At 52.2% G+C, this 12,928-nt stretch overlaps 3 protein-coding genes across 7 annotated transcripts in view; 1 reads left to right on the forward strand and 2 right to left on the reverse strand.

Moving 5' to 3' along the window:
- Nucleotides 1-103: 103 nt before the first annotated feature.
- TMPRSS12 (transmembrane serine protease 12) lies at nt 104-5,743 on the reverse strand. The gene is made up of 5 exons (XM_023943238.2): nt 5,501-5,743; nt 4,359-4,557; nt 2,932-3,203; nt 1,524-1,666; nt 104-462 (listed from the first exon to the last, which is right to left on the reverse strand). Exons 1-5 carry the CDS (start codon nt 5,589-5,591, stop codon nt 217-219), a joined length of 951 nt encoding a protein of 316 aa, XP_023799006.2. The 5' UTR covers nt 5,592-5,743; the 3' UTR covers nt 104-216.
- A 574-nt stretch (nt 5,744-6,317) lies between these two features.
- TMT1A (thiol methyltransferase 1A) lies at nt 6,318-10,168 on the reverse strand. 2 transcript variants are annotated; one of them, XR_015281324.1, is made up of 2 exons: nt 8,138-10,168; nt 6,318-8,050 (listed from the first exon to the last, which is right to left on the reverse strand). XR_015281324.1 is itself a non-coding variant. In XM_023943205.2 (2 exons), the coding sequence occupies exons 1-2, from the start codon at nt 8,977-8,979 to the stop codon at nt 6,836-6,838; spliced, it is 747 nt and encodes a 248-aa protein (XP_023798973.1). In that variant the 3' UTR covers nt 6,318-6,835. The 2 variants fall into 2 exon arrangements, 1 of the variants encoding a protein (XP_023798973.1); XM_023943205.2 differs by having other exon boundaries at nt 6,318-7,072; nt 8,470-8,979.
- Nucleotides 10,169-12,461: 2,293 nt separating this feature from the next.
- SCN8A (sodium voltage-gated channel alpha subunit 8) overlaps nt 12,462-12,928 on the forward strand; it is a 76,392-nt gene continuing 75,925 nt past the window's right edge. For all 4 annotated transcript variants that reach the window (XR_015281286.1, XR_015281287.1, XM_086870417.1 and 1 more), the window contains exon 1: nt 12,462-12,569. The gene's annotated coding sequence lies outside the window, so the exon portion shown is untranslated. The remainder of the gene's footprint in view (nt 12,570-12,928) is intronic.

Here is a 12,928-nt window from a genome sequence, read left to right on the forward strand (position 1 = left end):
AATTCTCTTTATTAGTGCTGAGGCTGTTACTGTTTCCTCTCCTGTCAGTGTGGATATCAGAGGCAGGAAACAAAACACAATGGCAAACACGACTCCTAAAAAGTAAGTGCACATCCTTTGGCTCTTGGTTTTATTGTGAGGCAGGAGGGAGCTGGGTTTTCCAACCTTTTCCAGGCAGGACAGACCTCCACGAGGACAACACGATGGTTTTCCCCTCTACACCGTCTGCAGGAGCACTGCTTGTACCACGGTCAGGAGGATGGTGAGTGTGGTGCTGACGGGGTTCCAGCTCTTGTTAGTCAACAGAAGTTTTGCTTTTATCCATTTTCTGTACTGGGACAGGCGCACGTAGATCCCGGGGTATTTGGGGCGGCCGCAGCCCACCCCAAAGCTGGCGATGCCAATGAGGTAATACTTGTCGGTGTCGGGGTGGTAACACACCAAGGGGCCCCCGCTGTCACCCTGCAAAGGAACACCACAAAAACCAGCAGCATGGAAAGGTTTCCTTCCAACAGTAATTCAGGGCAGCGAGCAGTCTGCTTTTGGGGTTTGTTTTAAGCAGCTCGGTTAACCAGTCACAATGTGGACAATTCAAGGTAAATCTGGTGTTGCTGAAAGACAGAGTCAGCACCCCTGAGGTTGGAAAGGCCCTCCAAGGTCATCAAGTCCAACCTCTGCCTGATCCCCATCTTGTGGGATGGCCGAGTGCCACGTCCTGTTGTTCCTTGGGCATCTCCAGGGATGGGGACTCCAGCTCCCAGTGCCTGACCACCCTTTCCATGGAGAAATCCCTCCTGCACTGAGCAGAGCCCCAGCCCTGCACTGCTTCAGGATCCCTTAACTCAGGTTCTCTTGTTTTCTCTCTGCACCTTTTCGTGCCTAAACCTAAACACTGACTCCTCACTTAACTGGGGAGTTCACCCAGGCAGTGTGGAAGCTCCAAGGGACACAGTAAGGAGCACAAATCCTGTGTCTTGGCTGTGTCACCTGCTCAGGGAGAACTGCTGAGAGAAGCAGCAAGTGTATCAGACAAACAGGATTCATTATGGGGTTTAATTAGAAATGTCTCCCTGTCCCAGCTGGAGTGCTTTGGACCCGAGAACTGGCTATTCTGAGAAGGAGGTGGTGATTGCTCAGAATTTAAACTAAAATCACACCACATCCCTGAGCCACTTCCCTGTGCCTTACCTGTGTCCAGTGCTGCTCTCCAGCACAAGAACTGGTGAGACACATTGTTTCACACCCACTGCAGTGTCCAGAGTTCTGTCTCATCTATCATTTACTAACACCTTTGTGGCATAAATATGTTCCATTTGTTTATTCCTCTTTGGTCACCTCTTCCTGTCATCCTTCCAATATCACCAAATTCCTTGCGTATGTTTTCGCACTGCAATCACTGTCCCGCCCTTTTATGATGCTTCCTTTGCATCTGATGTGTTTTCCACTTAGCATTTCTGCTGTTTTTAATTAATTATGCTACAAATCACAATGCTTGGGAGGTGGGGCACCACGTCCCTTCTCACCTGGCAGCTGTCGGTGCCTCCGGCCCAGACTCCGGCACAGAGCGCTTTGTTGTTCATGAGCCCCGCGTACCCTTCGGAGCTGTTGCACAGGCTGGAAGGGAGGATTTCCACTTGGGCTTCTTTCAGCACAGATGAGCTTTTACCTTGAATGGAGAAAGAATTTAGAAAGGTGAAATGTGCTGGGGTGTGTAGCAATTTCACAGTAGGGTTTTTTTCCCCCCCGTTTCACCGGCCTGGGTGTGTTCCTGGATGTGTTCAGACATGGATATGACACAGACCCTTGCCTGTTCCAAACTGATTGGAAGTGGAGTGGGTTTAAAGGTTTGAAGACTTGGGTTTGATGCAGATTTTGCAGTTCTTCCTCAGAAGAAGCATCGATGATAATTCACCTGCCTTGCTCAAAATGTCAGAGGTGATTTATCAAACAGACTCGTACAATCCCAGCTGACCCCAGAACTCCCACAGATGGCACCAACTGGCACTGAATTTGTGCCCAGTGGGAGTAAGGAGAGAACTGGAGGGGGTGTAGTCATTCATAAATCCCCTGGGAACCCCTCAGTTCACAACATGTGGCATCAGAATTGTTGCTTTTCAATAAAATAGCTGTCTGTTTCCAGCAGCCCACGTTGACCTGCACCACAGATCTGAAACCAGCTGAGTTTATTTTCCTTTTTTTTTCATGTTATACTTGGAAGAAAGGCTGGGAAATGTATTCCTGTGGTTACAGCTGTGTGGGTCTAACCTGCCTGTGACAGAAAACCCTTGAGAGCAGATCTTCACTGCAGTTAAGTGATGTTGTGTGAGGAGACCATAACCTGAGCAAATCCAGTTAGAACCACAGAATGGGTAGGGTTGGGAGGAACCTTCAAGATCCCCCGGGCAGGGTCACCTTCCACTATCCCAGGTTATTCCAAGCCCTGTCCAGCCTGACCCTGGACACTTTTAGGGATGAGGCAGCCACAGCTGCACTGGGCAATCTGTACCAGGCCCTCACCACCCTCACAGGGAGGAATTTCTTCCCAATATCTAATCTCAATTTATCCTCTTTCAGTTTGGTGCCATTCCCCTTTGAAAGGTCAGGAAAAGAAAGCCTCCAAGATCCAAGTGCAAAGTGAGTTTATAAACTGGGGGAGCTGGAGTTGGGGGGCACCCCGTGGTGTGAGGGTGAGGATGTGGCCAGAGCCCCTTACCCTTCTCGGCCTCCAAGATCCAAGTGCAAAGTGAGTTTATAAACTGGGGGAGCTGGAGTTGGGGGGCACCCCGTGGTGTGAGGGTGAGGATGTGGCCAGAGCCCCTTACCCTTCTCGGCCTCCAAGATCCAAGTGCAAAGTGAGTTTATAAACTGGGGGAGCTGGAGTTGGGGGGCACCCCGTGGTGTGAGGGTGAGGATGTGGCCAGAGCCCCTTACCCTTCTCGGCCGTGCGTCCCCAGCCGCTGATGAAGCAGTCAGAGCTGTTCTCCAGGGGCTGCACCAGGGGTGCTGGGGGCAGGCACACGGGCTGGATGAACAGGCTGTAGCGCACCGCCGTCCTCAGCTCAAACACCGCCACGTCGTTCTCAAAGGTTTCCCTCCTGAACTTCGAGTGCACAATGATCCTCCTGATCCTCCTCCTCCTCGTGTACGGGCCGTGCTTCTGAAGGTTGTGCACGCCCAGGACGGCCCGCCAGGAGCATGGATCCCTAGGAGAGAATTCACGGGGGTTTTACATTGCTTTAACGGTTTGTTCTCGTGGGATCACGGAATCCAGCAATTGGAGGCACCTTAAAGCTTATCTCATCCCACCCCAGATTTTACAGTTCACTTTCCCCCAGGTCATGGTTGAGTCAACACAGGCGATGTGACTGATGCAGATTGTGCAACTGTGGTAAAGGCTGGAAAAGAGACCAGTGCTGGCAGCTGAAGTGCTGCAGAGTTGCTGTAAGTGCAATTAAAAGTCTGTTCTGAGGAGTTATTACCACATTATCAAAAAAAAAAAAAAAAAAAAAAAATTTAAGTGCCAAATTGTTGGTTCTGATCAACAAGAAAAAAGGAAATAGCGTTAAAACTAATGAATTGGAGTGTTTGTAATCTAACTACCACAATGTTTTGTGGTTTTAGTGGTTCAGAAAATTCTTTTTAACCCGAGAAATGGTAGCTCTGTGGAAGAAAGCAACAAACTATTGGAAAATGGAGAAAATGGGCTGGGGAAGGGAGCAGAAAACCTGGCATGGGAGAGGATCCTCCTGCTCCAGCTGCTGTTCCACAGGGAGCAGCTCCTTCCCCAGCCATGATCCCAGCACTAGGCTGGAGTGAATAGTCCAGAGCTAGAAAAGCCCAGAGTTAGGGCTTGGATGAAGATCTCATCCAGTCTCATTTTGTGATTCTATAAATGAAAAGCAAACAGCCCTTTATTAGAAACAACACAGGTAATTCTGGGCCAGGCCAGAAGGACACAGCCAAGATTTCTGGATGTTGACTTATGATTCTTGACTGATTATTCCTGATGTTGGCTGCCCAGGGCGCCGGTGGAGTCCCCATCCCTTGAGGTGTCCAAGGAACAACTGGAGGTGGCACTCAGGGCTCTGGTCTGGTGACCAGGTGGGGATCAGGCAGAGGTTGAACTTGATGCTTTTGGTGATCTTTTCCATCAAACCTGTACTCCAGCCCCTTCCCCAGCTCTGTCCTGGCTCTGGATATGCTGCAGCCCCTCAGTGTCTTCCTCATCATGAGAGCCCAGCACCAGAGGGGCTTTTGACAACCCCTGATCTGCTCAGGTTCCCTTGGCCTCCTTCCCCCCACCCAGGGGGCTCACCCGTGGTGCCCAGCTGTACTGGTCAGTACTGGTCAGTACGTACGTCCTGCCGTCCACGCAGTGCCCGGCGGTCAGCACAGCTCTGCGGCTCAGCAGCACACCTCCACACAGGTGTATGAAGCGGACACCGCCCCGCAGCACCTGCAGGCTCACCACCCACGGCCACGCGCCCTCCGGGGCCTCGTGTCCTCCCACGATCCAGGACGCCACGGTCCGGGCCAGCGGCAGCTCCTGCTGACACTCTGCAAAACACCGCTCGCTCCTTCAAGCACCTGGAGGGCAAAACTCCGCTTTTGGGGGTTTTTTGGGGGTTTTTTTTAATGGTTGGTCTCTTCTTGCTGTTGTCTCGGGGGTTTTGTTTGGGTGTTTGGGGATTTGGTGGGTCTTTTTTTTGTTGCTGCTGGTGGTGGGATTTTTTTGGGGTTATTTTTTGGTTTTTAATTTGGTTTGGTTTTGGGTTTTTAAATCTCCAGCATCACCACAGCACAGGAAGGACATGGACCTGTTGGAGATGAGGTGAGTTGTTTAGAGGGATGGAACAGATCTGGTGTGAAAAAAGGCTGGGAGAGTTGGGATTGTTCAGCCTGGAGGAAAAATGCTTTGGGTTGACTTAACCGTGGCCTTCCAGTGCCTGAAGGAGCTGCTGGAAAGATGGAGAGGGATCATTTAAATGGACCTGGAGTGCCAGGACAAGGGACAATGGCTTTAAACTGCCAGAGGGCAGGGTTAGAGGGGATATTTGGAAGGAATTGTTCTCTGTGAGGGTGGTGAGGCCCTGGCACAGGTGCCCAGAGCAGCTGGGGCTGCCCCTGGATCCCTGGCAGTGCCCAAGGCCAGGCTGGAGGGGTTTGGAGCAGCCTGGGATGGTGAAAGGTGTCCCTGGATGGGCTTTAAGGTCCCTCCCTTCCAGCCAAAACCATTCCAGGGCTCTCTGTACTGCAGGACTCGCTGTCTCACAAGATCCCAGCGTCTGGGAATCCCGATTTTCCCAGCCGATGTGAAACACGGTGTATTTATCCGACCAAGGGGTACTTCTTGTGTATAGATTTGCGGTTAAGCGCGCTCTACGAATTCACCAGATTTCTGTATAAACGAGGTTTTCCCTCCCCACCTCAGGCTCTTCCCCGCTCGCAGCCCCTTTCCCCGACCCCTCCGCCCCGGCCCGGCCCCGCCGGGTCCCGGTACCGTCCACGGGCTCCTTGGGGGCCGCCGCCCCGGGCAGGGCTCCCGCGAGCAGCAACAGCAGCAGCGGCAGCGCGGGCCGCGCCCGCTGCATCGCCGGGAGGGCCGAAGATGGCTGCGGGGCCTGAGGGGAGCCCCGGCGGGGAACGGCCGGAGCCGGCACCGGGCCGTTGGGGCGGCGCGGGAGCGCGGCCTGAGGAGCCGGTGAGGGGCGGGAGGGGCCGGCCCGCCCTCAGCGACCGCCGGCAGGGAGCCCTCACCCCGGCAGAGGGGCAGGGGGTTTGCCCTCACCCGGGCAGAGGGTCCGGGGGTTCATCCTCACCCGGGCAGAGGGGCAAGGAGCTCACCCTCACCCGGGCAGAGGGGTAGGGGGTTTGCCCTCACCCGGGCAGAGGGTCCAGGCCCTCACCCGGGCAGAGGGTCTGGGGGTTCATCCTCACCCGGGCAGAGGGGCAAGGAGCTCACCCTCACCCGGGCAGAGGGGTAGGGGGTTTGCCCTCACCCGGGCAGAGGGTCCAGGCCCTCACCCGGGCAGAGGGTCTGGGGGTTCATCCTCACCCGGGCAGAGGGTTGAGGCCCTCACTTCTGCAAAGAGTGAAGGTTTTCAGCCCTGAGCCATGGGTCAGGGGTCTCACCCTCACCTAAGCAGAGGCTCAGGGGTCCCACCCTCACCTGGGCCAAGGGTCAAGTTTGGGGGTTCAGGTCCCACCATGTGTAACAGCTGTGAGGGAGTGTGGGGAGGGGGCAGCAGGTTCGATGGAGCCCCAGCAAGATGCACCTGAAGGATCCCGTCCCAAGGTTAACCAGGCACACACAGCAGTCCCCTTCCATTAATACATTTATTTTCTGCTTCCCAGGCTGGTTTCTGTTGTCCTGGGATCTTCCCTGGATGCACTGGACTCTAGCAAGGCAGGCTCAGCAGCACCACGGCTTCAGGAAACAGCCTCAAGTTATATCAGCAGAGGTTTAATTAGATAGGAGGAAAGATTTCTTCACAGAAAGGGCTGTCAGGCCCTGGGACAAGCTGGCCAGGGCAGTGGTGGAGTCACCATCCCTGGAAGTGCTGAAAAAACGTGTGGATGTGGCACCTGGGGACACTGTTTAGTGGTGAACATGGTGCTAGTGCTGACTTAACTGTTGGATTCCAGTCCAAAAGGGCTTTTCCAGCTTTGTTGATTCTGCGATTCAGAGACACTCAGGAAATTGACCCTCTCTTCTCACCTGACAATTTGGTTTCTGATTTAAGTCCTTCACTGTGTTACTGATACGTGTGGAGGAGCCTGTGCCTGTCAGGGTGTGTTGGTCACGATGAGGAATTTTGGGGGGGCAGGACAGGGGTTACTTCACCCCGTACCCCACGATGTGCGGCTCGATGGGCATCCAGGGCATCGCCAAGCCGATGTGCTGTATCTTCAGCTCCGAGAACTTTGCCTCTTCCAGATTCTTCCACAGCTCTCTGGTGAGGCAGCACCCAGCAAAGACGAGTTTCCAAGTCGGGTAACAGACCTGCTGCCAAAAATACCTCCAGCTGGAATGCTCAGCGGCCACGTGCTCCAAGAAATAGAAAGCTCCTCCCTGGGAACACAGAGTCTTCTTACAGTGTGGGGGTCATGCCAAGTGGCTCCCACCACCCCCTCCCTCCCCTTTTCCCTTCCCTCTGTTAGTTGGGATTAATGAAAGAAGGAAATGTCCTGAGATTCAAAATGCCCATTCAGAAAGCACAAAGGACCGACTTATTTCATCCCTCTTTTATTCCAGCAGTAGTTTGTTGTGGTTTTGTTTCAATTAGTTGCTAACATGACTGTTTTTCCCAAAGGAAACTAAAGATAAATGTATAAATCCTGATCTAACCCATCAGTTTTTTCACAGAGAGCAGGGTTAGGTGAGATATTGGGAAGAAATTCCTCTCTGTGAGGGTGGGCAGGCCCTGGCACAGGGTGCCCAGAGAAGATGTGGGTGCCCCTGGATCCCTGGAAGTGCCCAAGGCCAGGCTGGATGGGGCTTGGAACCACCTGGGATAGTGGGAAGTGTAGAATGAAATTATCTTTAAGGTCCCTCTCAACCCAAACCCTTCCATGGTTCTATGAAAATGCCATTTTGAAGGCTGAAACTCTGTTTTAAAAATACCCCCAACAAACCAGCTGGTTTTAACTTGCAGCTCATTAGGTGTTTAATTAGATTGGTCTGGTCCTATAGGCAGAGCAGTTTATTTAAAAGGAGGCTTTAAGCCTTGCTCAGAGCTTCCCACCCCAGCAAAATCAGCTGAGTGGGGAGGGACAAACACCACATTCTGCTTTAAATGATGGGCTGAGACTGCTGCTAACTTTGTAAGCATTTTTAGTCAGCAGAATGTTGCTCTTAGGATTCTAACTCTAGATCTATCTGCCCAGTACCCCTTGCAGCACTCAGCCATACAGAGCATTGTAGGAACCAACCTGGGTCTGGGTTTAAAGCTCAAACCAACTCTTTTTCACTAGGTTTTGTTTTGTTCTGGGTTTTAAGCTCAAACTAACTCTTTCTCACTTGTTTTTTGGTCAGGGTTTTAAGCTCAAACTAACTCTTTCTCACTTGTTTTTTGGTCTGGGTTTTAAGCTCAAACTAATTCTTTCTTGTTTTTTGGTCTGGGTTTTAAGCTCAAACTAATTCTTGCTTGTTTTTTGTTCTGGGTTTTAAGCTCAAACTAATTCTTTCTTGTTTTTTGTTCTGGGTTTTAAGCTCAAACCAACTCTTTCTCACTTGTTTTTTGGTCTGTTTTAAGTTCAAACCAACTCTTTTTCACTAGGTTTTTTTTTGTTCTGGCTTTTAATCTCAAACCAAATTTCTCCCTTTTTTTTGGTCTTGGTTTTCAGCTCAAACCAAGTTTTTTCACTTGTTTTTAATTTTTTTTTATCTGTTTGTTTTTCCCCTTGTGGCGTGGTACCTCTGGAGCAGATATTAAAGGTAACAAGGGAGGTTTTTCTGCAGGTACTCACCGGCCGGAGCACCCGGAGCACCTCGCTCAGGGTTGTGCTGACGCTGTGCACGGAGCACAGCACCAGCGTGCAAACCACGGCGTCCACGGAGCCGCTGGCCACCTGGCCCAGGTCTTCTCCTGCGGCCACCAGGAACCGCTCGTAGCGGAGGTGCTGGTTCTTCTTCATGTTTTTGGAGAGGCTCTCCTGGAAGTGGGGGTTGATGTCGGTGCAGGTGACTCTGCAGCCCGCTGGGTAGAACTGGAAGTTGGAGCCGCAGCCGGTGCCGATCTCCAGCAGCCTCAGCTCGCCGGAGGGGCCCCTGAAGTCGGGTAGATTACGGAATAGCTCTTCCTTGTGCTTCTTGGATTTCTTGTCGTGAGCCACACAAATCTTCTCTAAGATGAAGGGGAAGAAGACCTTCCTGCAGAAAGGCTCCCACAAGCCCAGGAAGGACAGCAGGTAGATGGGTGAGGCCAGCAGAGCCAGGCAAGCCCGGAGCAGCAGGACGCTCGCTCCAGCCTCTGGCATTTTCAGCGTGGGCAGAGCAGAACTGCTCCTCCTGTGTGTGTGAGAGCTCCTGGAGCTCAGTCAGAGCCGCGTTCGGGTGCTGACCAGATCCTCTCAGAGCACATTCAGCTGCTTGGGCTGCTCTGGTGGACGCTTTTCCCCGGCTGATCTCTCAGTCCGGGCACGGGCGAGGACTGAAGAGTGCAGGTGCAGCCAAGCAGTGACCAGAGTCCAGGGGAGGAGCTGCCAGTTTGTTCCCAAGCCAGCACGAGCTGGGCAGCACAACTTTGTGTGTAACCCCAGGCAAAGTTCTCCAAATGCCCTCGTTCCGTTCTGGTCACGTCTCTTAAAGCAGCCTGTGCTGCCCTGGGAAGCCCAGCCGAGCTCTGGACCTCTGCAGGAATTCGGTTGGGGGTTTATTAATGTTTCAGGATGGAATGGAGTCGATTTTCCAGCTGCTGGGTTTGCTCAGTTTTAAACCTCTGCAGTTCCAGGACACCTTAAATCCCTTGGTGGGCGAGGACGGGCTGCCAGTGATCTTCCAGACTGACCGGAATCATGGACAGAGATAAAACAACTTATTAACTCACGACTTCTGCGTGCAGCACGTGGAGTTTGGGGTTTTATTTGTGTCCAGTCAACACTGAGCACTCCACAAACACCTTCTGGGAGACTCCATCAGCTTTGCATTCAGCCGTGGATCAGCCATGAGCAGGTGGCAGGAGGATCCAAGGTCCCTCAAAACCCTGGAACAGTTCTGCCGGGGGGTGCCTTGCGGTTTTGCTTTCCTGGGAAAGCCACCAGTGTGTCTCCTCCTCCCTCTGGTGGCAATAAAGCAAATTAAACCCAGGAGTAATTAGGCGCTTCGTTAATGACCTCTGTTGTATCATTGTGCCTTCAGCTTGTGCCAGATTGAACAGAATCACAGAATCGTTTAGGTTGGGAAAGACCTCCAAGATCGAGTCCAACCTTTAATTACTCGGTGTTGCACAAAACACAGGCAGAAATGGATTATTTTATTATCATCTGGTTGTATATCTGGTTTTAATTCCTGCTGTGCTGCAGGGAGTCGTGGAAATGGTTAAACTGGCCAAGGAATTGACCCACTCCTGGAATTTTCCTCAAGATCGTTCCTAATGAAACCCCTGTGTTTAAAAGGTGTGACTGAGGTTGGAGGGAGAATAGAAAATTTGAAAAAATGCAGTTTAAACACAGGTGTAACATGTTAGTAGGGATCACTGCACCAAAGGGGAAGGAGATGTGAGGATTTTTGGGATGAGAGAAGGAAAAAGCAGGATCCTTATGAAGCAATTTTAATTGGATTTTATTCCTGAGCAGCTCTGTGCTCCTTACAGAGCCAGCGCAGGGCTCAGCTCCAGAATTCCAGTTCTGCTGCCTGTCCTGGGCAGTTCTGTTTGCTTTAACCCAAGGAGGAGTTTAGATTATTCATTAATTTACTGCTCTGATTACAGAGTGAGAAAAAAAACCCAGTTAATAACTGGAGCTGTAATACTCATCTACTTAACCAGGCAGATAAAGACTTCAAATACTTCAGTATTTCAATATTTATTACTTTGATATTTAAATATAATACTCAGAGAGTGTGAGGCACAGAGTGCCCAGAGAAGCTGGAGCTGCCCCTGGAAGTGTCCAAGGACAGGTTTGGAACACCCTGGGATAGTGGGAAGTGTCCCTGCCATGGCAGGTGGAGGGACAGAGCCACCTTTAAACTCCCTTCCTACCCAAACCATTCCACAATTCTAATATAAATACACTTCAATATATTTAAATACTTAAATATTTTAGTGTCTGACCCAGGGACACTCAGCTTCTCATTGCTGAGGAGATCCCAAGTTTTATAAACATCCAGGAATAACTTTTTCTCGCTGGTGTGTGGGGAAGGAGATTCTATATTCACATTTCTCAGACGAGGAAAATGAAAACACTGGCTCTGAACACGGGATTCCCTCTCACCTCGAGTGGGAAAATGAGCTGGATGGTCCTGAAGCCCATCCAGGGCGTGCAGGGACAGCCGGTGGGAGTGTCACTGCTTTGTGCAGGGCTCGGTGTCTCCCCTGGGATTGTTCTGGGCTCTGGTGGGATCAGTGAGGTCCATCAGGAATTGGTTTGTGCTTTCTTATCCCTACTCACCCTCCCGGGTGTTGAGTTATTTATTCCTTGAGTTCCTGGCTCAGGGGTCCCTCCCACAAACAGAACAAACAGCCCTGGGGCAGCAGTGAAGGGTTTCTGTCTCCAGCAGCCCTGGGCTGGCCCAGCTGGGAACCTGGGGGTGCTCCTGAAATTCACCGCGGTGACGGTGATGGACACAGGGATGGGGATGGGGATGGACACAGGGATGGGGATGGACACAGGGATGGGGGTGGTGATGATGATGATGGACACAGGGATGGGGATGGACACAAGGATGGGGATGGACACAGGGATGGGGATGATATTGATGACGATGATGGACACAGGGATGATGATGATGGTGATGATGATGGACACAGATGATGATGATATTGATGATGATGCTGATGATGATGATGATGTACACAGGGATGATGATATTGATGATGATGATGCTGATGATGATGGGCACAGGGATGGTGATGCTGGTGATGATGATGGTCACAGGGATGATGATGATGATGATGATGCTGATGATGATGAACACAGAGATGATGATGATATTGATGATGATGATGATCATGATCATGATGATGGACACAAGAATGATGATGATGATGATGATGGACACAAGGATGATGATGATGATGATGCTGATGGACACAAGGATGATGATGCTGATGATGATGATATTGTTGATGATGCTGATGGACACAAGGATGATGATGATGATGATGATGATGGACACAAGGATGATGATGATGATGATGATGATGGACACAAGGATGATGATATTGATGATGATGATGATGATGGACACAAAGATGATGATGATGATGATGCTGATGGACACAAGGATGATGATGATGATGATGATGATATTGTTGATGATGCTGATGAACGCAAGGATGATGATGATGATGATGATGATGATGATGATGATGGTGATGATGCTGATGGACACAAGGATGATGATGATGATGATGATGATGATGATGATGATGATGATGGTGATGATGATGATGGACACAAGGATGATGATGATGATGATGATGATGATGATGCTGATGGACACAAGGATGATAATGATGATGATGATGATGATGCTGATGGACACAAGGATGATGATGATGATGATGATGATGATGGTGATGGTGATGGTGATGATGGACACAAGGATGATGATGATGATGATGGTGGTGATGATGATGATGATGATGATGCTGATGGACACAAGGATGATAATGATGATGCTGCCGCTGCCGGAGCAGGCCCGGGGGTTCCCCGCTCCCCCCGCTCCTCTCTCGGCGCCTCTCGGGCGCCCCCGTGCGGCGCGCGCGGGGCGGGCGGGGGCCGGGCCGGGCGGGGGGGCAGCGCCGGGAGCGCACCAAGATGGCGACACCCGCAGTCCCTCCCGCAGCTCCCCCCGCGCCGCAGTCCGGCAGCGCCGCGCCGGGGCCGCGCTGAGCCCGCCCGACACGGTGAGTCGCAGCCCCCGAGACCCCCGCGGGCTCCACCCGCAGCTCCCCTCGCTTGCTGTCCTGCTAGCTCCATCCCCCCCGTAGCCCTCGGCGCCGCTCCCCCGGGGGCTCTGCCGCAGAGCGCGGCCCGGACGGCCCCGGGGACGCTGGGGGGGCGGTGAGGGGGGGAGGCCCCGGGGAGCCCCCAGCCCCAAATCCGCCGCCTCGGGAGGGTCCCGGAGCCTTGCCCCCCTTGTCAGCCGTCCCCTCGGTGGATGGCTGGTCGCTCCAGGGAAGGGGAGCGGTTCTCTGCACTGCCCGCGGGTCTCCGGCAGCCGCTGCCCGGCCCGGGGAGGGTCCGGCCCGAGCCCCCCGGCCCT

This window comes from Cyanistes caeruleus, chromosome 32 (assembly GCF_971803275.1).
Source record: "Cyanistes caeruleus chromosome 32, bCyaCae1.hap1.1, whole genome shotgun sequence".
In the NCBI taxonomy this organism is placed as follows: domain Eukaryota; kingdom Metazoa; phylum Chordata; class Aves; order Passeriformes; family Paridae; genus Cyanistes; species Cyanistes caeruleus.